Here is a 26,501-nt window from a genome sequence, read left to right as displayed (position 1 = left end):
AACAATATAAAATTGTATGTCATGGGGTTTGTTGCAAGACTGAAATAATGTACATAAGTTAATTTGCATATTACATATGTTTAATTTAGGACAAGTTATTATAATTATTAGTGTAATATTAAGTCCTGCCAATTTAGCTGAGTATTGTATTTTCATTTTCATGCAAAGTACCCTTGGTTTATTTACGAGATTTCCATGTTTTTCTGAGTATTCTTGAAATAAAAATTCAGAAAGAGTTCAACATAAGTCATGCTTTGGGCCTCCTCTACATTAAAAAAAATATTAACAAATATTTGAATGAATGAAAAACAAATGAATACTCTTTGTAAAGTAGAAAACATAAATTCATTTATCGGAGATTTAAATTACTTCTCAAAAGAAGAAAGATGTCACTAGGGCAACCAAAAGAAAAAGTAGGTGAAGCAGCGCAGTGCGGTTACAGGGTAATTTATGGGTTCTAGGAACTAGAATGGAACTGCTTTAGATGGGTATGAGAGAGGTATTTCTGAGTTAAACAGGCTCTTTCAGGTTGTAAGGAATAGACACTCAGGTTTCCCCCCAGCCTGACCACTGAGATCCTTTCACTTCTATTTTGTTTGTACCTGCAACAGAATCCCTGCCCAGCTTTGTACAGGAGAGACCAAGCTGAAGGCCTTGTTTATAGGATTCTTTACATCACAGGAAAGCGCCACTGAATAAGATATTTTATTTGGACCTTGTCACAGTCTTTAAACTTTTGTTTGAAATCTGTCTGGGGAAAAGTACACATAATTTCCTTCAATTATTCCTTTTGTTTCAACATCTTTTACTCACCACTGGCATCCATTCATAGACACGAATAGAAGACAGTCTGTCTACAATAAAGCAAATATGAGCAACTGATGTTTTATCAATTTTAACTCCACTTATAAAACATATATATAGGCACTTCTGTACCTGAAGGATTTCCACAGATTTTTTCCATTTTCTCTTTGAGAGAAACAATCTGCTTTTCTAGTTGGTCATTCAATTCAAGTTGTGTCTCATAACGGGTTTTCCATTCACCACCTGAGTGAAGAGGTGGGGATGGTCAAGCTCACTTCACCACCTCTCATTTATTCATTAAAACATTAATTAGCTCAGTCCTACCCCATTACTATACTGGACTTTATTAGTAACACAGATGCACTGGAGGGAACTCATGTCTAAGCGTGCGTTCTCCATTACACAGGATCTGTGCAGACACCAGACTCACCTATTCCCACCCAGCCAGCCTCACTGTCACTATTGTGATTCCTGGTCTTCTTACTCTCCACCCGCTTTTGTCTTTAGTTCCTTGTGTATCCTTATAAGGAATTCTATTAGAGGAAATATCAGGAACATGTTTCTTTCCTTGGAACTTGAAATATCCATATATTACAGCCTAAGGAGTACTAGCCTCCCGTCCAATGTCATATTCATTTTTTTCCTTTGCAAAAGAATTCTGAAGTCTGTTCAACAACTACCAATTATGTGTTTGCTGTGTTAAAAGCACACAATACCTTACACATATAAACTAATTTAATCCTCATTTACAAAAACTTACCCATTTTACAGATGAGAAAAACAAGGTTCAGAGATGTCAAATAACAGTATTAAGATGACAAAGTAATAAATGGGGAACTGGGGTTTCAACCAATTTGTTCTGACTTGAAAGTGTGTCCTCTTAACCGCTATGCTATGGTAACACTCTTTACCTTCGGCTACCTATTCAGGTATCTTCTCTTATCCGTAAGCAGTTTTCTTTCACTAAATCCCTTTGGCTACTGAGGCCAAAACATTTGTCTTCTTGCTCTGGGAGGAGGAGGAGGATGCAGCCTAGAATTAAAACCTCCTTTTCGGCTCCAAGGCCCAAAGCTAATTTTTTTTTTTTTTTTTTTTTTGAGTCTTGAAAGTCACACTTTGTAGAGAGAAAAAATGGTGTTTCTAAACTTTAAATGCTCTTTGCACATATGGGGCAACTTCTGCTACATAATGGCTGATGGAGGAGTCTAAGCAGAAAGACTTACTAGCTCACACCACTGCCAACCTCCACAACCTTAACACAACCGTGCCCTCACTCTCATTTCTAATCAGATGTGGTCTACCAAAGAGAGGGACAGGAATGCCCTTCCAAACCAAAGTCCAAAGTCATTAATCCAAATGCTTAACAAGTGGATGGAGACCCACAAAACTGGAGATTGATAAAATTTTTGCTTTCTTTTCACATACCAGCATTGCCCCCCCACCCACAAATTTGGTCAGCTTCCTGCTGTCAACTGTTTTCTTTTTCTGAAAAAGGACCACACTGAGTTTGACTTTCCCTGCCACACTTTGTTCTGTGATAAGCCAGAAGTACTGATTTCATACTGAGGTTTGTAATTTTTACAAAATTTTTGAGAAATAGTTTTTCATCTGTCTTTAAAATGCAGTAATGTTTAAATTATGCTTTCAAGTGGGAATAAGATTAGCAATTCAAAATAGCAAGTTTCTGGAATAATCTTGATACTAAGGAATGTTCAGAGCCATCTAAAACCAGCCCAGGTAAGAGATGTGGTGCTCTCATTAGATGGTCACAATAAATGTGACCCTAAAAAAGATGATCCTTGACCTTGAGCACCACAGCAGCCAACCTATCAAGGCCTAAGATGTACTTAATTATCAAAATACAGATTGTGAGGATAAAAATTTAGCAGAAACATTTGTGTCTCTTGGGAGAAAAAATACCCTGAGCAGTAACTCCATGAAACCACTGTTTTTGCAGTAATTCTAAAAACAAACAAAAAACAAGCACTGTACCTTTGAAGGGAAAAATTAAATTGCTTTGCAGTCTCAAAGAGGGATCTTGGCTAGAATCACTACAGTGAAAAACAAAATCAAACCAAAAATTGAAAAATTCTAGAAATATGCTTCATGGTCAAAATTGACCTTAAAAGAGGAAGTTCATAAAGCAAGAGAATATTAGGTGGAGGCTCATATTTCAGATATGGACATTTTTTCCCAAAGAGAGATAGCACGTTAACAAAAACAAAACAAACAAAGCCCAACAACAATGCCAAATAATTATTTTTAAATTGTTAAGAAGAACACAGTTGAACTGATTGAAACTTGACCCTACATGGACATTCATGTTTGTGTTGTTCACTATATTTATGATTACAGTGATGGAGTTATATTAACTTGAAAAGACTTTGTAAAGTAAGAAAATGTTAACAAGGAAAGGAAAGAGCCTACTATGTGGGACTGTATGAGGCACTAGGGATTCTAAAATAAAATAGACACAATTCCTGCCGTCAATCAGCAGTAGGAGAAGTTGGGAGGGGTGGGGAGTACAGAAACATAGCCAGAACATTTAAGAAATTTTTGGTTAATTGGTTGTAATGGTACGCAAAGAAAGATATCCAATCTGGAAGGTGACAGAAGGGAATCAGAAATGGGGAGGTCAAGATTGAAGAGGGACAGAAAATGCTTCTTGGAGGGAATAACACCTGTTCTAAGCCAGAGAGGGTAAAAAAGAATATTCAAACAGCAAGAACTGCATGAACAAAAATGCCAACATGTACAAAAAGGGGGCACGGTGCAAAGACTATCTCTTTGAGTAAAGTTGCCCCCCAGCAAATTTTCAGAAGACTCCATGAGGAAAAACATCCCCAAATTAAGACAAGTGGGTTTAAGCCATGTCTCCACCAGTTTATTTCTGTGATCCTGAGCAAGTTACATTTCCTGTGCCTCAATTTCTCAACTGTAAAATAAGGATAATTAAAGTTCCTACACTATAGGATATTGACAGGATTAATTAAAACATGTGAAGGCTTAAAGCAGTGCAGGGCACACAGAAATTGCTATAAAACTTAGTTGTTTTTGTTATTATTATTTTTATCATCATAAGAAATTTACTGCAAAAATTTTTCCCCAAAGGGTAGAACTACACTGCTATCAGTAATGTATAAAGTTCCTATTTCACTTATAAAAAAAATCTCTACTTCTTTTATAGGCAACAAATTTCTTTGACTTAAAAACAAGTTGGATATTTTCCCATATTCACGAGTTGTCTCTGTGTGTCCTACTCATATTTATCTACTGGGAACTTAGTGTTTTCTAACTGAATTGCAGAGGACATAGATGTGGTGAAAATATAAACTTTTTGTCCATCATTTTGGCTACCAATGTCTTTCCCAGATTACTGTTTGACTTCTCATATTGGTCTTTTTTCCTTTAAATCAAGAGAAGCTATTTTCACAAGGGAAGTCAAACATAAACATGTTTTCCTCAGTGATTTATTGCTCTTTAAGAAAGGCCTTCTTTATCCATAAACAAATATACATTCATCTATATTTTCTTGGTTCATTTTAAAGTATTTAAATCTTTAAATTTTAAATATTTAATATTTTTAAATATTAAATCTATCTGCAAGGTTTTATTTTAGAGTAAGTTTTATTTATTTGGCTGCCCCAGGTCATAGTTGCGGCATGCGAACTCTTAGCTGTGGCATGTGGGCTCTGGTTCCCTGACCAGGGATGGAACCCGGGCCCCATGCATTAGGAGCACAGAGTCTTAGCCACTGGACCACCAGGGAAGTCCCCCCAGAAGTTTTGAGAATTAAGTATACAGTGAAGATCTAAAGGGATTATTTTTCTAAATATTATACCAATTTTCCAAATGGAATTTATTGAATAATTCATCACTTTAAAAGAAGCTCATGTTTTTTTTCTCTTTTTTTGGCAGTGCCATGCAGCATGCAGAATCCTAGTTCCCTGACCAGGGATCAAACCCACGCCCCCTGCATTGGAAGCACGGAGTCTCAACCACTGGATGGCCAGGGAAGTCCCTCTTTTAGCTCTTTTAAAGCTCTGTGTGGTGACACAGATTCCAATAAAACATTACTGGTAATTGGCTCTTTGGTTCCAGTTCTCTGCCCAGAAGCCCTTTCCCAAACTTGGGCAGGCAGGCTAAAGTTGTTCTTTCTTGATGGTGGGAAGGGGAAGACAGTAATTAGAAAGTGATAGCTTCATGATTTTTATGGAATGTTTGTGTCCCTCTAAAATTCATATGTTGAAGCCCTAACCCCATGTGACTTTAGTTGGAGGTGGGGTCTGTGAGAAAGTGATAAAAGTTAAATGAGATCATAAGGGTGGGGCCATAATCCAATAGGGCTGCTGCCCTTATAAAAAAAGGAAGAGGCACCATAGCTTGTTCTGCCTGCCATGTGAGAACACAATGAGAAGGTTGTCATCTGCAAGGCAGGAAATGGGTCCGCACTAGAGGCCAAATCGACTGGCACCTTGATCTTGGACTTCCAGGATCTAGAACTATAAGAAAATAAATTTCTGTTGTTTAAGCCACGCAGTCTTACAGTACTTTGTTATGACAGCCCGAGCAGACTAAAACAATGATCATTTGGTACTTTCCTATTTCAATGTCTAGTGCAGTTTTTGTAATAATCTATTTACCACAAGTCTCATAAATGAAAATTATTTTCTCCTTTTTTTCATAGATAACTGAAAACAATTTTTTAATTAACTTAGTAACCTGGCCCTGAATTTCACACTAGTACAACGTTTTAATAAATTAGAATCTCTTTCTGTTATGGACTGAACTGTGTCTGCTTCCTCCCCCCAAATTCATATGTTGAAGTCCTATGCTCCCAGTACTCAGATGTGACTGTATTTAGAGATAGGACATTTAAAAAGCTCATTACGGTTAAATGAGATCATATGCTTAGCCCTAATCCAATATGACTGATTTCATTATAAGAAGAAATTAGGACACAAACAGGTACAGAGGGAAGACCATGTGAAGACACAGAAAGAAAGCCCTCAGAAGAAACCAACCCTGTGAACATCACACCCTTGGACTTGTAGTCTCCAGAACTGTGAGAAAATAAGTTTCTGTGGTTCAACTCAGCCTGTCTGTGGTACATTGCTATGGAAGCTCTAGCAAACTAATATACTACCTATTTTGTTTTACTGATTTGTTTTCAGTTTTAATGACTTTAGCTTTATTATATATTGTAGGAGTCCCGTCAACTCCCCAAAATTTCTTATCAGTTATCCCTATTTATTCATCTCATTAACTTTAGAGTCAGTTATTGAAGTTAAGAAAAAACAGCTCTGTTTTAATAAGAATTACATATCAATAAATTAATTTGAAAAGAATGAGCACATTTATAACACCCAATTCTCCTATATAGGAAAAGTCTACATCCCCATTATAAAACCTTAATAATAAATTTCCCAATTTCATTTCACTTTAGGGTTTCTCTCCAGTATGAAATCCCTTATGTTGAACAAGGTGAGAATTCCGTTTTTTTCATTTTTTTTTTAAACATCTTTATTGGAGTATAATTGCTTTACAGTGGTGTGTTAGTTTCTGTTTTATAACAAAGTGAATCACTTATACATACACATATATCCCCATACCTCTTCCTCCTTGTGTCTCCCTCCCTCCCATCCTCCCTATCCCACCCCTCTAGGTGGTCACAAAGCACTGAGCTGATCTCCCTGTGCTATGTGGTTGCTTCCCACTAGCTATCTATTTTACATTTGGTAGTGTATATATGTCCATCCAACTCTCTCACTTTGTCCCAGCTTACCCTTCCCCCTCCCTGTATCCTCAAGTATATTCTCTTGTAGGTCTGCGTCTTTATTCCCATCTTGCTCCTAGGTTATTCATGACATTTTTTTTTTTTTTTTTTTTTAGATTCCATATATATGTGTTAGCATACGGTACTGGTTTTTCTCTTTCTGACTTAATTCACTCTGTATGACAGACTCTAGGTCCACCCACCTCACTACAAATAAGTCAATTTCATTTCTTTTTATGACTAAGAAATATTCCATTGCACATATGTGCCACATCTTCTTTATCCATTCATCTGTCGATGGACACTTAGGTTGCTTCCATGTCCTGGCTATTGTAAATAGAGCTGCAATGAACATTGTGGTACATGATTCTTTTTGAATTATGGTTTTCTCAGGGTATATGCCCAGTAGTGGGATTGCTGGGTCCTATCGTAGTTCTATTTTTAGTATTTTAAGGAACCTCCATACTGTTCTCCATAGTGGCTGTATCAATTTACATTCCCACCAACAGTGCAAGAAGGTTCTCTTTTCTCCACACCCTCTCCAGCATTTACTGTTTCTAGATTTTTTGATGATGGACATTCTGACCGGTGTGAGATGATATGTCATTGTAGTTTTGATTTGCATTTCTCTAATGATTAATGATGTCGCGCATTCTTTCATGTGTTTGTTGGCAGTCTGTATATCTTCTTTGGAGAAATGTCTATTTAGGTCTTCTGCCCATTTTTGGATTGGGTTGTTTGTTTTTTTGATATTGAGCTGCATGAGCTGCTTGTAAATTTTGGAGATTAATCCTTTGTCAGTTGCTTCATTTGCAAATAATTTCTCCCATTCTGAGGGTTGTCTTTTCGTCTTGTTTATGGCTTCCTTTGCTGTACAAAAGCTTTGAAGTTTCATTAGGTCCCATTTGTTTATTTTTGTTTTTACTTCTGTTTCTCTAGGAGATGGGTCAAAAAGGATCTTGCTGTGATTTATGTCATAGAGTGTTCTGCCTATGTTTTCCTCTAACAGTTTGATAGTGTCTGGCCTTACATTTAGGTCTTTAATCCATTTTGAGTTTATTTTTGTGTATGGTGTTAGGGAGTGTTCTAATTTCATTCTTTTACATGTAGTTGTCCAGTTTTCCCAGCACCACTTATTGAAGAGGCTGTCTTTTCTCCACTGTATATTCTTACCTACTTTATCAAAGATAAGGTGACCTTATGTGCATGGGTTTATCTCTGGGCTTTCTATCCTGTTCCATTGATCTATATTTCTGTTTCTGTGCCAGTATCATACTCTCTTGATTACTGTAGCTTTGTAGTATAGCCTGAAGTCAGGGAGCCTGATTCCTCCAGCTCCGTTTTTCTTTCTCAAAATTGCTTTGGCTATTCGGGGTCTTTTGTGTTTCCATATATATTGTGAAATTTTTTGTTCTAGTTCTGTGAAAAATGCCAGTGGTAGCTTGATAGGGATTGCACTGAGTCTGTAGATTGCTTTGGGTAGTATAGTCGTTTTCACAGTGTTGATTCTCCCAATCCAAGAACATGGTATATCTCTCCATCTATTTGTATCATTAATTTCTTTCATCAGTGTCTTATAATTTCCTGCATACAGGTCTTTTGTCTCCTTAGGTAGGTTTACTCCTAGGTATTTTATTCGTTTTGATGCACTGGTAAATGGGAGTGTTTCCTTAATTTCTCTTCCAGATTTTTCATCATTAGGGTATAAGAATGCAAAAGATTTCTGTGCATTAATTTTGTATACTGCTACTTTACTAAATTCATTGATTAGCTCTAGTAGTTTTCTGGTAGCATCTTTAGGATACTCTATGTATAGTATCATGTCATCTGCAAACAGTGACAGTTTACTTCTCCTTTTCCGATTTAGATTCCTTTTATTTCTTTTTCTTCTCTGATTGCTATGCCTAAAACTTCCAAAACTATTGAATAAGAGTGGTGAGAGTGGGCAACCTTGTCTTGTTCCTGATCTTAGTGGTCATGGTTTCAGTTTTTCACCATTGAGGACAATGTTGGCTGTGGGTTTGTCATATATGGCCTTTATTATGTTGAGGTAAGTTCCCTCTATGCCTACTTTCTGGAGGGTTTTTATCATAAATGGGTGTTGAATTTTGTCAAAAGCTTTCTCTGCATCTATTGAGATGATCATATGGTTTTTCTCCTTCAGTGTGTTAATATGGTGTATCACATTGATTGATTTGCATATATTGAAAAATCCTTGCATTCCTGGGATAAACCCCCCTTGATCATGGTGTATGATCCTTTTAATGTGCTGTTGGATTCTGTTTCCTAGTATTTTGTTGAGGATTTTTGCATCTATATTCATCAGTGATATTGGCCTGTAGTTTTCTTTCTTTGTGACATCTTTGTCTGGTTTTGGTATCAGGGTGATGGCAGCCTTGTAGAATGAGTTTGGGAGTGTTCCTCCCTCTGCTATATTTTGGAAGAGTTTGAGAAGGACAGCTGTTAGCTCTTCTCTAAATGTTTGATAGAATTCGCCTGTGAAGCACCATCTGGTCCTGGACTTTTATTTGTTGGAAGATTTTTATAATCAGTTTCAATTTCAGTGTTTGTGATTGGTCTGTTCATATTTTCTACTTCTTCCTGGTTCGGTCTCATAAGGTTGTGCATTTCTAAGAATTTGTCCATTTCTTCCAGGTTGTCCACTTTACGGGCATATAGTCGCTTGTAGTAATCTCTCATGATCCTTTGTACTTCTGCAGTGTCAGTTGTTACTTCTTTTTCATTTCTAATTCTACTGATTTGAGTCTTCTCCCTTTTTTTCTTGATGAGTCTGGCTAATGGTTTATCAATTTTGTTTATCTTCTCAAAGAACCAGCTTGTAGTTTTATTGATCTTTGCTGTCATTTCCTTCATTTCTTTTTCATTTATGTCTAATCTGATCTTTATGATTTCTTTCCTTCTGCTAATTTTGGAGGGTTTTTGTTCTTCTTTCTCTAATTGCTTTAGGTGTAAGGTTAGGTTGTTTATTTGAGATGTTTCTTCTTTCTTAAGGTAGGATTGTATTGCTATAAACTTCCCTCTTAGAACTGCTTTTGCTGCATCCCATAGATTTTGGGTCATCGTGTTTTCATTGTCATTTGTTTCTAGGTATTTTTTGATTTCCTCTTTGATTTCTTCAGTGATCTCTTGGTTATTAAGGAGTGTATTGTTTAGCCTCCATGTGTTTGTATTTTTTACAGTTTTTTTCCTGTAATTGATATATAGTCTCATAGTGTTGTGGTTGGAAAAGATACTTCATAGGATATAAGTTTTCTTAAATTTACCAAGGCTTGATTTGTGACCCAAGATGTGATCTATCCTGGAGAATGTTCCATGAGCACTTGAGAAGAATGTGTATTTGGTTGTTTTTGGATGGAATGTCCTATAAATATCAATTAAGTCCATCTCGTTTAATGTATCATTTAAAGCTTGCGTTTCCTTATTTATTTTCATTTTGCATGATCTGTCCATTGGTGAAAGTGGGTTGTTAAATTCCCCTACTATGACTGTGTTACTGCCAATTTCCCCTTTTATGGCGGTTAGTATTTACCTTATGTATTGAGGTGCTCCTATGTTGGGTGCATAAATATTTACAATTGTTATATCTTCTTCTTGGATTGATGCCTTGATCATAATATAGTGTCCTTCTTTGTCTCTTCTAATAGTCCTTATTTTGAAGTCTATTTTGTCTGATATGAGAATTGCTACTCCAGCTTTCTTTTGATTTCCATGGAATATCTTTTTCCATCCCCTCACTTTCAGTCTGTATGTGTCCATAGGTCTGAAGTGGGTCTCTTGTAGCCAGCATATATACGGGTCTCGTTTTTGTATCCATTCAGCCAGTCTTGTCTTTTGGCTGGAGCATTTAATCCATTTACATTTAAGGTAATTATCGATATGTATGTTCATATTACCATTTTCTTAACTGTTTTGGGTTTGTTATTGTAGGTCTTTTCCTTCTTTTGTTTCCTGCCTAGAGAAGTTCCTTTAGCATTTGTTGTAAAATTGGTTTGGTGGTGCTGAATTCTCTTAGCTTCTGCTTGTCTGTAAAGGTTTTAATTTCTCCATCAAATCTGAATGAGATTCTTGCTGGGTAGAGTAATCTTGGTTGTAGGTTTTTCTCCTTCATCACTTTAAATATGTCCTGCCACTCCCTTCTGGCTTGCAGAGTTTCTGCTGAAAGATCAGCTGTTAACCTTATGGGGATTCCCTTGTGTGTTATTTGTCGTTTTTCCCTTGTTGCTTTTAATATTTTTTCTTTGTATTTAATTTTTGATAGTTTGATTAATGTGTCTTGGTGTGTTTCTCCTTGGTTTATCCTGTATGGGACTCTCTGTGCTTCCTGGATTTGATTAACTATTTCCTTTCCCATATTAGGGAAGTTTTCAACTATAATCTCTTCAAATATTTTCTCAGTGCCTTTTTCTCTTCTTCTTCTGGGACCCCTATAATTCGAATGTTAGTGCATTTAATGTTGTCCCAGAGGTCTCTGAGACTGTCCTCAATTCTTTTCATTCCTTTTTCTTTGTTGTGCTCTGCAGTAGTTATTTCCACTATTTTATCTTGCAGGTCACTTATCCGTTCTTCTGCCTTATTCTGCTATTGATACCTGCTAGAGAATTTTAAATTTCATTTATTGTGTTGTTCATCACTGTGTTTGCTCTTTAGTTCTTCTAGGTACTTGTTAAATGTTTCTTGTATTTTCTCCATTCTATTTCCAAGATTTTGGATCATCTTTACTATCATTATTCTGAATTCTTTTTCAGGTAGACTGCCTATTTCCTCTTCATTTATTAGGTCTGGTGGGTTTTTACCTTGCTCCTTCATCTGCTGTGTGTTTTTCTGTCTTCTCATTTTGCTTAACTTACTGTGTTTGGGGTATCCTTTTCGCAGGCTGCAGGTTCGTAGTTCCCATTGTTTTTGGTGTCTGCTCCAACTGGCTAAGGTTGGTTCAGTGGGTTGTGTAGGCTTCCTGGTGGAGGGGACTAGTGCCTGTGTTCTGGTGGATGAGGCTGGATCTTGTCTTTCTGGTGGGCAGGTCCACGTCTGGTGGTGTGTTTTGGGGTGTCTGTGGCCTTATTATGATTTTAGGCAGCCTCTCTGCTAATGGGTAGGGTTGGGTTCCTTTCTTTCTGGTTGTTTGGCATAGGGTGTCCAGCACTGTAGCTTGCTGGTCGTTGAGTGGACTGAGTCTTGGCATTGAGATGGAGATCTCTGGGAGATTTTTGCCGGTTGATATTACGTGGAGCTGGGAGGTCTCTTGTGGACCAATGTCCTGAACTTGGCTCACCCACCTCAGAGGCATACCCCTGATGCCTGGCTGGAGCACCAAGAGCCTGTCATCCACATGGCTCAGAATAAAAGGGATGAAAAAGAAAGGAAGAAAGAAAGAAGAAGATAAAATTAAATTAAATTAAAAAGTTATTAAAATAAAAAATAATTATTAAAAAAAATTTAAAATAAAAAAAAAGCAGCCAAACCAAAAAACAAATCCACCAATGATAACAAGTGCTAAAAACTATACTAAAAAAACAAAAACAAACAAACAAAAAAAAACGGATAGACCAAACCCTAGGACAAATGGTAAAAGCAAAGCTATATAGACAAAATCACACACAGAAGTATACACATACACACTCACCAAAAGAGAAAAAGGGGAAAAAAAAATATATATATATTGTTGCTCCCAAAGTCCACGTCCTCAATTTGGGATGATTCATTGTCTATTCAGGTATCCCACAGATGCAGGGTACATCAAGTTTATTGCGGACAAGGATGAGAATTCTTGCTGAATGGTTATTATTCCATTATAGTCATAGTGTTCTGCTATCTCTTCATATAAGTCCTGAATATTTCTTATCAAGGGTATTGTCAGACATTTTATGATTCAGGCTGGAATTGTTGTGCAATCATTAAAAAAACCCTATTTTCTAACTGGTTATTGCTAGTGTCTTGGGTTTTTTTTAATAAAAATTTCTTCCACTTCTGTATCCAACCATTTTCTAATTTTTTTAGTATATTATACATAATATATATATATATAAACTAATATATAATATATTATATAATATACATATATAAACTAATATAGTAGTTTTTCAGTTGATCCTCTGGAAAGTTCTGGATATCAAATTATAAAAGTTAAAAATTATAATAATTTTATATCTTCCTAATAGCTATAATGCTTATTTCTGTTTCATATTTTATTGCTTGACTGGACCCTTCAAAACAATATTAAATTTTAATGGTGGCTGGAGGCATCTTTGCTTTTTTCCAGAAATGGTAATGCCTCTAATGTTTCATCATTAAGTGTTATTCCAGTTCAAGATAAATAGAAATATATTTTTTTAATAAAACAAATTGAATTTTATCAAAACCTTTTTTAGCATTTACTGAGACGAGTTTTAAAAAACTATTTGATCTACTAATACATTACTTAATAGCCAAAGAGTTTTTAACTAGAAACCAGCCTATAAATGAAGACTCAAAGGGAGCTTAAAGGAAAGGTCTGGGATGGAGATGTAAATCTGTATGTTATCAGTATACAGATGGCATTTCATACCATATGACCAGAGGGGATCTCCTAAATAGTGGGTGCATGTATCAAAGAAAAGTCAGAGGACTGAGCCCTGAGGCACTCCAAGTTTTTAGAACTCAGGAAGATGAAGAGAAGTGAGGAGTGGCCAGTAGATATGAAGAAAACCAAGATAGCGTGGTGTCCCAGAAGCCAAGTGAGCAACGGGTTTCAATGATGAAGGTGATCAGTTCTGGCAGTGCTGCTAATGTCAAGATGAGTACTGAGAGATGACACTGGATTTTGCAAATTGAAAGTCACTGGTGACCTTGATAAGAGCAGTTTCAGTTGATCAGAGGCGAAACTTCTGATTGGAGTGAGTCCAAGAGAGAATAAGACAATCATGCTTGTGCTGGGCAAATCCCGCCCATTTCTATGCCTAGATGAGCAATGTCCCAGAACCTCAGTAAATCAAGGCTCTCTTCTCCAGATGAAAAAACTTTAGAAGCAAACTTAAGAAACTTAAGTGGAAAGACACAGAGGCTGAGTTTGGGATCTGATGGCAAAATGCCTGGATCCCAATTCCAGATCTATCCCTACCCACCTCTATAGCCTTGAGAAAGACATTCAGAATCCCTGAATCTCAGTTTTTCATCTATAAAATGAGGTGATACTGTTTTCAAAGGGTAGTGTGAGGTTTCAATTTTTTGAAATGCACTTAAACCCCTAGACCAATACTGATTCTTCTCACTTTTTTAGGTCTCCTGGACATTTTCTTTCCTGTTCTTTGTCTTGTGGCCAAGCTTTAAGATGGTAAAATTCAGATTTACTTAAAACATAAACCACTCGTTTTGAATATAGTTTCCTATGAATCCTAAAGGGCTTCAAAAGGCCACTATGCAAATGTGAAGCCCTTTGAAGTTTGTTCTGCTTGCTGCTTTGCCTAAAAATTAATCCTGTTACAAAACAGGTAGATTAAATATGAATAAACAGGTAAGAGTGTAAATAAAAAAACGATTCTGTTGAAATATTTTGCTGTACACAGAGCAGTGAAAAGTGAAAGGGGATAATGGTAGAAGGGGAAACATGGGGCCAAAGAAGGGTTGCTATCTGTTTTTTAGATAAAATAAACTCGGCATGTTTGTGTGCTGTTGGAGATGATTCAGTGGAGCAGGGAAAACGGTGCAGCAAAGAGAGAGGACAATCAATTGCTGGAGTGATATCCTGGAGGAGGTGAGAGTAATGGCATCTGTTGTACAAGTGGAGGGATTGACATTAAATAAGAGTAACACAGAATATGCAGAGGAACAAGAGGGAAGTAAGAGGATGTGCAAAGATGCACGTATGTAGGTGGGTACCTTTCTTCGTAGAAACATGTGGAAATCCTCTTCTGATTGCTTCTTGGTTCTCCTTGAAAGAGGAAGGTAAGCTCATTCGCTGAGAGTGAGAAAGGAGAGAGGGGTAGCGAGATTTGAGTAGAGAGTGGAAAGTGTGAAAGAATTACCTAAACAGATGTATCCATGGTTATCACTTGTGCATTTATTTCTTTTATAATGTTAAACAATAATAAATTTATTTTAAAAACCCCTTTAATATTACCCCATTGCCTTCAGGATAAATACAAATTCATCAGAATCATATTAAAGACTATTCTTCATCTTCTTCATAAACTTTTATCTCATCTGTCACATTCCTGTTACAATCTATGTTCCACCCTTATCAGTTACTTAAGAGTTCTCCTCTAGAGGCATTATGTTTAATACTCCCTGTGGCAGACTATTTGCCAAAGATGACTGCAAGAATCCACTCCATTCCACATGTTCTTCTGCAATGTGACCTTGACAAGTAATTTTCTCCATTCCCTGAAATCTGTGACTGTTTTTTTTTTTTTTTTGCAGTACACGGGCCCTCACTGTTGTGGCCTCTCCTGTTGTGGAGCACAGGCTCCGGACGCACAGGCCCAGTGGCCGTGGCTCATGGGCCTAGCCGCTCCGCGGCACGTGGGATCTTCCTGGACCAGGGCACGAACCCATGTCCCCTGCATCGGCAGATGGACTCTCAACCACTGCGCCACCAGGGAAGCCCATCTGTGACTGTTTTGACCAATAGAATATAATGGAAATGACGCTGCCAGTTCTGGGAGTAGCCCTTAACTGGACTGGCAGTTTCTGTCATGGTGCCTTTTGGAATGCTCGCTCTTGGGATACAGCCTCTTGGAACCCAGGCACCATGCTGTGAGAAGCAAAAGCTACAAAGCCATGTGTAGGTACTTCTGATGGGTGGTCCCAGCTGGGCTCCCAGCCAATACCCAGGATGAGTTACCAGCCATGTGGGTGAGTCATCTTGAAATGTCCAGCCCAGCTGAACCTTCAGATGACTGAGCACCAGACTACATCTGACTGCAATCACATGAGAGACCCCAATTAAGAACTGCCCAGATGAACCCAGTCAATCCACAGACTTGTGAGAGACAAATGTTATTTAGAACCCTAAACGATAGGCTGGTTGGCTATGCAGCAGTAGATAACCAGAACTACTGAGTGCCAATGTGGGGAGACAGCAGTTGTCATGGTAGTAGTGGTGGTGGGAGACAGGTGATTTAGGCTAAAATCATGGCTCTGCCACCCCCTGGCTCTGTGATCTTAGCAAGTTACTTAAATTCCTGAACTTCATTTTTCCATAAATGGGAATAATAATAACCACCTCACCTGGAGTTAGTTGATTCTGAAGAAGGGATAAAGGTTTCCGCCCTTCACCTTAGGTTTTAGCTTGGCCCACTGAGGAAAAACTTTCTCGCCTGCCATTTTACCTTATCTCTTTATACCCATATTCCAGCTCCTCCCCATGAGAAGAGCTGTTGATAATGCGACTTGCTGGGCTTACATTTTACTTGTGGGCATAGTTACTGCATTGTGTGTGTATCTGAGCATGATGTGTTTCGTCTGTAGTTAGATGGATGAGGAAATTCTAGCCAGCCTTGCCAGTGCAACTACTTGGTAAGTGTACTCACAGTCTGCCTCCACAGAGCCAGTTTATTAAGGATACAGACATGGAGACGTAGGAAGCTACTTCAGCCTTGGGCCAAAGCAGTGTTCTCTAAGCAAGCTTTAACATAGCATTGGGTATTATGAAAAGTAGCATTATATTTGTCATATGGCTACTAATCCATTTTGTTCATGGCTTCCCCAACAGAAGAAAAGTATGAATGGGTTTAAGAAGCAAAGCCCACCCCCATAACCCTAATAAACTCCTACTGTTCTTTAGTAGTCAGTTCAACACTGCCTCCTCTGCCCTCATGCAAGGTGTGTTGGGTTCTGCTTACCTGAGTTGCCATTTCTCCTCATGCAGAACTTATATTACTTCTGCTCATATTTTAGTTTGACACTTCCTCCCAATAGTCAGTGAAACTCTTTAGAAAAGGGAAAAGAAAGGTCTTCCATTCAAAGTGTTGACATATGGCAGGATCTCAATCAATATTTGTGTAATAAATTAACATCTTACAGACATTATAAACTTTAAGGATATATGGGTATGTTCCTGTGTGTAGGTGTGTGATGAGTGTGTGTGTGCAACACTCGCCTGCCCCTCCCCCATTCTTTCAACACAAACAAATAGCCAAAACCTAGATAGGGATTTTAAGGTTATATCCCAAATCTAGCAGTTAAGATATAAACGTTACTAATTGAGTTATATAGAAAACGTGTGATATTTTATTACTAAGGAAATAATGTATTTATCTCACGTAACAAAGGTTTTGCTAATTGAAGAATGAACATTCCGAACTCGTAAGTAGACAAATAATTATAAAGTAACAGGTTTGACACTGAAATATGTTTTTAAAGCCTCTATATTAAATTATTATTAATGCTGCCAAAAAGCAATACGGAAATCTTGACACTATTATTCCAAATATGTAATTTAATGTACTATAGGTATCTTGGTAAAATGAACAATAGCTATACAGGAGTCATAAATAAAAATATTTACTTATATACCTTCATCGTCAGTATTGAGTTTGGCTTCCAGTTCCGCTATCTTGTGTCTTATTTCAAGCACTGAGCGTTGCACTGTATCCCTATTATTAAACACATTTTGTTAATTATGATTCAATTAAAAATAACATGAGAAAAATAATACACAGTAACCTACCACTACTTCAGGAACAACCTATCATGAAACATCACTTAGTGAAGGCCTGGTTGAGAATTAGTAATCAGGCGAACGCAGGCTTCCGATTACCCGGGTCCAGAAGGACACCAAAATGCACTAAAGCTCAAAGCTCCCCATGTAACCACTTAAAACCCTTTATTCTTAAAGTTGGCCTCAAGAAGTCTGACAATTTTGGTTACCTGGTTTCTCAAAGCCCAGCAAAGGAGCTGCAAATTACTATAGACAGGAACAGCTAGGGCAACAGGTAACAACTGACAACCTGAAATAAAAAGGAAAAAAAAAGAAACACTAATAAAAAAAAAAAAAACATATACACACACATAGCATTCCAGAGATTATCTATTTAGGACATCAGCAAGTGGCATAGTAGTTATCAAAATACGATGACAGAATCATTTATATTTCTGAATGCCTATTATGTTAAAGGCATTGTGCTAAGTACTGAAGATACTACGGTAAGTGAACAGAACAGTAATTGCAGCAGCTAACTTCCACTGAATGTTTATTACAAGCCAACGCTAAGTGCTTTACATACATTTCAGTCCTGGTACCAACCACATGATGTGTGAGATACCGATTTCTATGCCAGTCTTAGACTTGAGAAAACTGAGGCTTCAGAGGTTCATTAACTTGCGCAAGATCATGTACTTGCTGAGTAAGTGATAAGAGCTGGGATTTGAATTTGTGCAGGATTCCTCTAAAGGACTGGCTCCTACACTCTACTGCTTCAGGAAATACAGAACCTGTCCTCAGAGTGCTTACAGCTTAGTACCAGACCAAGAAATAACTGAGCAATTTAAAAAGTGTGGTTGGAGCTACGACAGAGGAAAGCACAGGAAGCTACAGGGTGACCCAAGAGAGCCTAGCCCTCCTGTGGCCTGCGGGTGGGGGTGGGGGTAGGGTATCTAAAAAGATACTTAAAATGTTCCAAAGACTTAGTAAGAAGTACTGATATTGAGTACTTTAAGAAGTATATATAGTAGGGGCTTCATTTTTACCAAGTATCACCAATTCTTAAGCTCTTCTAAAGGGAGGAAAAAGAAGCATAACTAAACGAAACCTTTGGAATTTGAAACAGAAACCCTGAACTTAGTGGAACATCACAAGCAAACACATGTTTCAGAATTATAGTCTGTGCACACAGTACACTCCACCGGACTCGCTCCTGAAGGCAGAACCTCAAAACCTGCCTATTTATAATACCAAACGCAAGAGCTAAATGAATCTCTCCTATAAAGCACTGTTTTCAGATGTCACCAGTTCTGCCCGGGGATTAATGACACTGCAGGTGTCACCTCGGCCTCAGGGGCTTCGGCCTTGAGCCGCGGGGCTCACACAGGCGCAGGCCCTCGGCTTGGCGGCGCCGACGTGAACCCCACACCCGGCGGGGCGCGCGCCGCCGACTCACTTCAGGTGCCTTTCTTCCAGTAACTCCAGTTTAAGGCGGTCGGTGTTCATATCGTCGAAGGTGTCGCCTCTTCCTTCCTCCACCGTGTCAGATCAGAGGCCACCCACGCCCTTCCCTCACACGGCTTAGAACACGAGACCTGAGGGGACGCCCTGCAGCCGGGAGCGGTCAGGTTCTGTCAGCCGTAGCGGGGACGAACTGTCTCACGGTCGCTGCCTGGCGCCGTCCGGTGACGTCACAGGGCGGCGCCCGGGGGCGGGGCCAGGCTGGGACGCCCAGGGCCGCTCACACAGAAAGAGGGCTCTGTGCTGGGAAGTTTGGAATTGAATTAACTAGAAAGTAATGTAGTATCACGTTAGACCGACAGACTAATGTCCAAAAGAACCACCCAAATTTGTGGGCAAGAGATGATGTGAAGCATTCTGAGGAGTAAGTTCAATTAATAGCAATCGAGGGTTTATTTTATACAGAGTGATGTGTAAGAGATGCTAAGTACGTTCACTGCTTTCTGAGAACCTACGGTTTAACTGAAAAGTGATCTCTTGCCAGTGTGTCAGTAGTAACGTGGTGTGGCAAATCTTGTACTCCCAACTTTTGTGCCCAGCCTGAGGCAAGCTGTGGGGAGCAAGGTGCTGGTCACCTCTTAGACACTCACCGGTGTCTATTCTGTCTTGGTGGCTCCCTTCCTTCGTCCTCAGCGCGCGTTCTTAATTCTCTGATTGACTGGGGAGGTGGGGATGAGAGGGACCTGCGTGGCAGAGAGATAGTCATGCATTTTATATTCTCCCAAATCTTTCTGGTTCACACCTAAACCATAGCTTTTGAAATATCAAAAGCTAAGAACTGATGGTTTTGTTCTCTAGTTTCTCTGTAGAACCGCTGCTCCTTTAGGTCAGGAGGGTCAGGAATCCTCTCCACTTCTAATGCTGCTTCCAGGATCTCTACTCTTCCGTCCTCCTGTAAAAACTCACTCCTTATTTCATCTGGGTGTGACACCATCTACTTCTCCTTGCTTCACCCAGAGACTTAATAGTCACAACCTGTCTACTGACTTGGACAAAAAAAGTAGTTTTTCCACCATAGGTCTTATCTACAACCTCGCCCTTCAATATGCAACTCTCATCACTTTATCTCCACTCCACATCCACAGCTATATGCTGAACCCTGTCATCAGTGTGGCTTTAGTTCAAAAGCCTTAAATTTAAGAACTGCTGTATACCAAAGCCCCTTTTTCTGCTCCCAGCTCAGTTACTCCCTAAATAGCAACGTTTTAACTAGAGACATTATCTGTGGGGCTTCTTGAACATGCAAATGCTGGGATCCTATCCCTTATCTCAGTAATCTTGCTTCTTGGTAGCACTCTAGCAAGTTGCTTTTCAGCTGGCTAACTAAATTTGAACAGAACAGATTGGGTGGGATGCCGGGGGAGAGAGAACACTTTCCCCCACCCACTAGTCATTTTTTCCTCCAATGAATAGCCTCCAGGTTGATCAAACTGTTTCTTCACATATGACAACTTTTTGCATAGAATACATTTAAAGACATTATTTTGGGTTCCTATCTTTCATCTGACCTGTGTTCTTAAAAAAATTTTTTTTATTCATCTTTCTGGATCTTTAAAATATACTGTAAATAGAAAAAATGTCTTTGAAGAAAAGCTATTCAGAAATCAACAAAATATTCACTTTTAAGCAATTCTGTTGCTAAAGTAAACACAAAATAGCAAAATCCATTAGGAAGTCTATTTAAAAATACCTAGTCTTAATTCTGGCAAGAACAGACCAGAGAACTAATTTATTTGAGCACAGCATTATAGACTTAACTGATGTCTGGCTTTTCTTAGCTTACCCTAGAACCCCTATGAAGACAGAGAAAAAGACTCACACTATCAGGTAGGTAGTGGTGATCTATTTTGCTAATCTAGGGCTGATGATCTATTTTGCTAATATCTCAAGAAAATTTCTACCAACTATTAAGCCAATAGAATTGTAACAAAAAATTAATTTGATAAGCAGCTGGAATCAGAGGAAATAAGACCATTTGTCTTTCCCCATCTACCTCTGTTTAAGAAAGACAAGATGCCCGGCCTAACAGGCCCTCCTTTTTGAAGCATGTGTGTGACCTCTTCTTTCATACTGTTCCCTTACATCTTGGGAAGGTTACTTCTCCTCTCTATACCTCAGTGTCCTATTCTGTAAAATGAAGACTGTAATGGTATAACCTCATAAGAATATTGTGAGGTTAAAATGAGTTAGTCTGTGTAACAGCACTTAGAACATTTTAACACTACCTAAACATTAGCTATCATTATTTTTATAGCTAGTAGGTTCCTAGAGGCAATGCCAGAAAACTACCCAGTACAGCATGGGGGAATGACAGTCTGTAGAGGCAAAGTGAGGAAAAACCCTGGTAGCAGTAGATATTGAGAACTGTTTGTCAGACACTAGATCTGTTGCATCTCAAAAAGCCAAGAAAACCTAGGAGAAAGACCTCTAGAAAATAAAAACTGGGCTAAGAAGCTGTGATGGTTAATTTTATTGTCAGCTTAACTGGGCAACGGGGTGTGCAGACGTTTGGCCAACTATCATTCGGGGTGTGTCTGTGAGGGTGTTTCTGGGTGAGATTAACATTTCAATCGGTAGACTGGGTAAAGCAGATTGCCCTCCTTAAAAGATGGGTGGACATCACCCAATCAGCTGAAGACCTGAATAGAACAAAAGGGCTGAATAAGAGGGAACTCTTCCTGTTTGACTGCTTTCATTGGTATATTGGTCTTTTCTGGCCTTCAGACTCAGACTGAAACATAAGCACTTTGGGGTCTCAGGCCTGCCTACCAGCTTTCAGACTGGAATATACATCATTGGTGCTCCTGATTCTCAGGCTTTCAGACCTGGACTGATACAGCACATCAACTCTCCTGGGTACCCAGCTCACTGACTGCAGATCTGCGGCTTCTCAGCCTCCATAGTTGCACGAGCCAATTCCTTATAATACATATTGGTTCTGTTTCTCTGGAGAACTGGAATATAGAAGCTATACTTACCAAAATTTTGTCTAGCTGTTGATCTGAAAAAGCAACCCACAAACAAGTGAACAGAGTAGAATGAAGTGAAATGGACAACTAGGTTCCCGTTGACAAGTCCAATTTTGCTGACCTCTGCTCTAAGGTAATTTTTTAAACTTTAGGCTCCACTATGTGTCATTCCATTTCTTAAACTTAAATAAGGCAGAGACCGACTGGAAGCTATTTACCAATTCAATTTTATTTCCATTTTAACTAGTACATTATCCTTGGCCCTAGGGAATGGCTCCACCAATTCTGTGTCCCTGAAATACAAACCCATGAATACATTTGAGGCCAAGTAAATCAGACAGTTTATTCACAAAGTGCATTCTTTATATAGTTTCAAATAAAGCCTAATAAACTAAATAGCAATTGGAGTTTCAGAAATATTAAAATGGACTATACTAAGAAAACCAATACCAATCTTTTAAAATCATTAAATAAAAATAAAATGCCACTAGCTATTTTACTTACATATTTGTAGCTTATAGGTCTGTGAATATCCTCTCTTCTGCCAAAGTGGACACTGTTATGCCTAGCCACCATGGATTAAAGCCTAAAGTCTTCACATTCTTTACCTTAATTATGAGTAAAACCTTTCTAATAATTTAATTTATTGGCTTTTTAATATATAAAATTCCAATGACTGAATCCCAAAATAAAAATTATTTATCATACATAAACTCAACTGTTTATATTTTAGTTTTTACTAAATTTCAGCCTTTTGGCAAAACTTACACAAGTAGACACGGTAAAGTGATTACATTTTTTGTCCAATTAAGCTGATAATAATCACTTTGAATTTTGATACAATACCAACCATACCCCCAAATTTCCCAGGCTCCTAACAGATCAATAACAGGCTAAATCTAGAAGACTTAAAAATCTATTTGTATTCATTTAAAATAAAAAAGACCATTCCATTTCCTAACAAAGAGAGAAGCTACCAAATGATTTTATAGAACCTCATTTTATTTTTCATGATTAGTCTACTCCTTGTTTTGAAAAAGTCTTTTAAATGTTATACAAGAATTCTTTTCATTTAGGGTTACAGTTTTTGTTTAGCTTACACACTGAAAATTCTCACAAGCACCTAAAAAAAAAATCCACAATTAGTGCAAAAAGAGGAAACAATGTTTAAAGCATTCATTCCCAGTACAAACATAACTAAGGTTACTAAATGCCAAATTTTAGGTAAATATATAATTTCCTACTTTGCTTTCTGAAAGACAGCAAATACAAAAATAGTTTAACGTTAGGTTTAATGAGATTTATAGCACATCTATTATTAGTCTTATTTTAACTGCAAAAATATTTTAGCCACATTTAGAAAAAAATCAACTCACAGAGAATGTAACTGTATTTCTAAAGGCCAGATGCAAGAATACTGATTCTTTTCCTTAGAAGTAGAATACATGACATAAAGCTTATGAAATAGTCACTTTGTAGGAATGAATACATTTTAAAAATCCTGGTTAATCTGTAGGGAATTCCACATTTGCCATTTAACAAAATTGCATCCATCTGTAAGGCTTTGGTATAGACAATTCATAGCACTTCCATCATTTATCTTTCTTCTTTGCCCCATCCTTCTCTAGTGCCTCTCTCTGTTCATCTTTCGCCTCTTTCATGTTTACACTTGCTCCTCCTCCTTGATTTTCCCCCTTAGAATTATCAACAATTTTATAGTCCTCAAGCAGCGTGTGTCCCGTTTGTTTTGCAGTTTTCTTCACCATTGCTTTGATGCCAACGTTGTCAATATTATAGGCAGTTACACCAACATTGATGGCAGAATCTACTGCATTGTGTGTAGCTTCTCCTGCGGTATGCCCGTATCTTTAAAAGAAAGATTAGAGAAAATACAATGAAATTACAAATATAAATTAAGATCTTCTGAATTAGTATTAAATAGGTCACATGATTAGCATGTTATCCGAAAGCAAAATCAGAAGTTAGGTTTCAATTTAATTAATAACTTAAAACACAGTAAAGAATAAAATCACACTGTGCCAAGGCTGTTATTTTCTCCTTTAGCAAAAACACTGTGAAAATAAACTGAGGCTGAGATTAATGTAATAAAGACTGTTTATGCTGAAGAATAAAATGTAAATTATAATAAAGGTTGTTAATCAGTCAATATTTCCTTTTTTATCTTCTTCTGAAAATATAAGAGAATTCTAACTGAAACAACTATAGGTCACTATAAATGGTTTGAGTTCTACCTTAACTAGACTTTGGTTAAGTCTTTCAAACTACTGGAATCTGAGTTTGTCTCTAAGCAGAGATTCTACAACACTCTTCCTCACTCCACTCCACCCCACTGCAGACTCACTGGCCTTCTTGCTGTTCTTTGAACCCACCAAGCACACATGCGCTGCCCTATGACTTTCGTACTGGCTGGTATCTGCCTAGACTACTCTCACCCCAGGTATGCATGTGGCTAACTGCCTCACCTTCTTCAAGTCAGCTATTATCCTCTCAATATTTAACCTATTTTAATTGCCTTATCTCACATGTCCTACCCCACTGCCAATCAATCCCCCCCTTAAACTTCTCTTTCTTCTATAACTTAGTCTGCTACATACTATAGAACTTTTTTACACCCATTGTTTTTGTTTTGCTTATTGTTCGTCTCACTAGAATATTTTTTGTTTGGCTTATTGTTTGTCTCACTAGAATATAAACCCCATTAGAGAAAGATCTCTTTACTTTGTTCATTAATGTATCTTAAGTACTTAGAACAGTGCCTGACATCTAATATTTGTTGAATGAATTAAATGAGGAAGTCCTGCCCTATCCATCTAAGAGTTTCTTGAGTTCATATGTATAGCAAAGGGCTTGGGAAATTACAAAGCATTACACAAAAGTAGCTATTCCTGACCGTAATCAATACCGCTGATGGTGTTTAACACCATTTCCATAAGAAAATAATACAACTTGAGGTCTTAAGCAAGGACACTAAAACTTATCCTACTTCTTGTTTTACTCTTTACCTTTTTTTTAAGTACCAGGCTTTTAAAGCTTTTCTTGTCCATACACTTCCCCAAGTAGAGGATTGCTTAAACAACATACAAGAACAAAGAGGCAAAATTTTACAATTTTCTCCAGGACACACTGAAGTTTCCTAGATGCATTGAGACCCAATATCTGCACATTTTTTCTAACACCGGATCTGTCCTCTGAATTAACAAGTACTCTATTACTATTAGCCTGGCCTAAAACAGTGGCTTGTGAGCCTATTGGCTTATTGATGCTTGTCTTTTTTTTCAACTTCAGTGTAGAAATATGAAATAATCTTATTATGCTTCTGAATGATATCTCATTCTGTCCTTTGCCTAATGTTAATCAGAGCCAGGGCACAGCAGAGCCTACAATCTGTCAAACCTTATGTCTATACCACTCTTGATTGGGGCTATTTCAACAGTTACCCAACAGAAAAGCTTCTGACTGCTTTCTGCCTGTTCCGGTTGCTTTGCAACCCCCACAGCACTCCATAGGATTGCTGATGTTGCAGAAGACATTGGGCCTTCTCAGTCAACCAAGTCAACCAAGCCCCAGTCACAAAAGCTATTGTCAGGTGGAATGCTCAGGCTCAATGAGGAGAAAGGGGCGGCAGCAGTTTCAGCAATGGAAGTGTGCCCGTAACTCCTGGTTGAGCAGGTTTCTCTCAGGGCTTCTCTCTCCAGGCCTGTGTTAGCTACAATGAAGTGACAACGATAACTTAAGAATGTGGCCGTATTAGTGTTTTCGAGCACAGTAAATCCTCCAGACTCATAAACTTCCACTTCTGAGTATTTTGCATGTTCCCTATTCTACTGATGCAGTTTGATACCTCAAATTGCACTTATGATATTTCTATATGCAATACAATTCTAAAGACTACATTTAAAAAAATATAATATACTGAAAAAGAAGTCTGTGTTGGTCCCCTGATGATTTTTCTTGTTCTTCCATGCTGTCTCCACCTTAGCAGCAACTCCTGTTAATCTGGAGGGAAGTACCAAACTGGGAGCCAGAAAACTAGATTCTAATACCGACCATGCCAACAACCAGCTGCATGACCCTGGTGAAGTCTCAGCCTCTTTGCATCTCATCAATTTCCTCTCCTTTATCTTATAAAATGAGATGTATATGTTAAAGCACTTTGAAAATTCCATAGTACTAAACATACAGTTATCTTCAAAGACCCTATACAATAGTTTTTCAGCAGTTGTGTTTATTTTTTAAGTATATCCTCACTTATTACCTCTGCTTCCCAATATGCCCTAAAACCAGGATTCCTGGCAGGCACCTACTCTCTTCTCTTGCTTGATAAATAACTGTTCAGTTCTTTTCTTTATTCAGATTCAAACTACACAGTTAAAGACTCCTAGAAAGCCTATCTCTAGCAAACATTTAAAAAAATAAAGCTTAATTTTTATTCTTACTTTTTAAAAACTATAATTAGAGCTTATTAAATTACATTTTATATACTGAGTAACACTACCAATTTAAGAATAAAAATGAATATAAAGAATGCTCTAAATAAGTCAATGGGATTCAATTTTCAATTTGAATAAGACTTTTCTGAAATTTCTCCAGTGCATTCAGTAATGTATAGCAAAACAGCATACTGGCAGTGATTCCAGATTTCACTAATTATAGCAAAATTTCAGTCACAACTTTCTAATAAATCTGCCTAAAATTCAATTTACATGCAACCTTCAAAACTATTCTTAGAAATATTAACCTTAAATATTTAAAATAGACATAGCTTCTTCTTAGT

At 37.8% G+C, this 26,501-nt stretch overlaps 2 protein-coding genes across 11 annotated transcripts in view; both read right to left on the bottom strand.

The window, feature by feature from the left end:
• The window catches only part of CCDC169 (coiled-coil domain containing 169), a 42,251-nt gene extending 23,361 nt beyond the window's left edge, over positions 1 to 18,890 (bottom strand). Inside the window, 4 exon segments of the mRNA XM_049701378.1 lie at positions 814 to 854; positions 937 to 1,047; positions 17,090 to 17,169; positions 18,673 to 18,890. Of these exon segments, the coding sequence (XP_049557335.1) occupies positions 814 to 854; positions 937 to 1,047; positions 17,090 to 17,169; positions 18,673 to 18,722 (282 nt within the window). The 5' untranslated portion in view covers positions 18,723 to 18,890.
• Positions 18,891 to 21,917: 3,027 nt separating this feature from the next.
• SPART (spartin) overlaps positions 21,918 to 26,501 on the bottom strand; it is a 273,868-nt gene continuing 269,284 nt past the window's right edge. For all 10 annotated transcript variants that reach the window (XM_033410119.2, XM_033410120.2, XM_033410121.2 and 7 more), the window contains one exon: positions 21,918 to 23,572. In XM_033410119.2, coding sequence (XP_033266010.1) covers positions 23,299 to 23,572 — 274 coding nt within the window. In that variant the 3' untranslated portion in view covers positions 21,918 to 23,298. The remainder of the gene's footprint in view (positions 23,573 to 26,501) is intronic.

This window comes from Orcinus orca, chromosome 18, assembly GCF_937001465.1.
Source record: "Orcinus orca chromosome 18, mOrcOrc1.1, whole genome shotgun sequence".
NCBI classification, from domain to species: Eukaryota; Metazoa; Chordata; class Mammalia; order Artiodactyla; family Delphinidae; genus Orcinus; species Orcinus orca.
The sequence above is the reverse complement of the archived record's forward strand: the minus strand, read 5'-3'. Positions and strand labels throughout refer to the sequence as shown.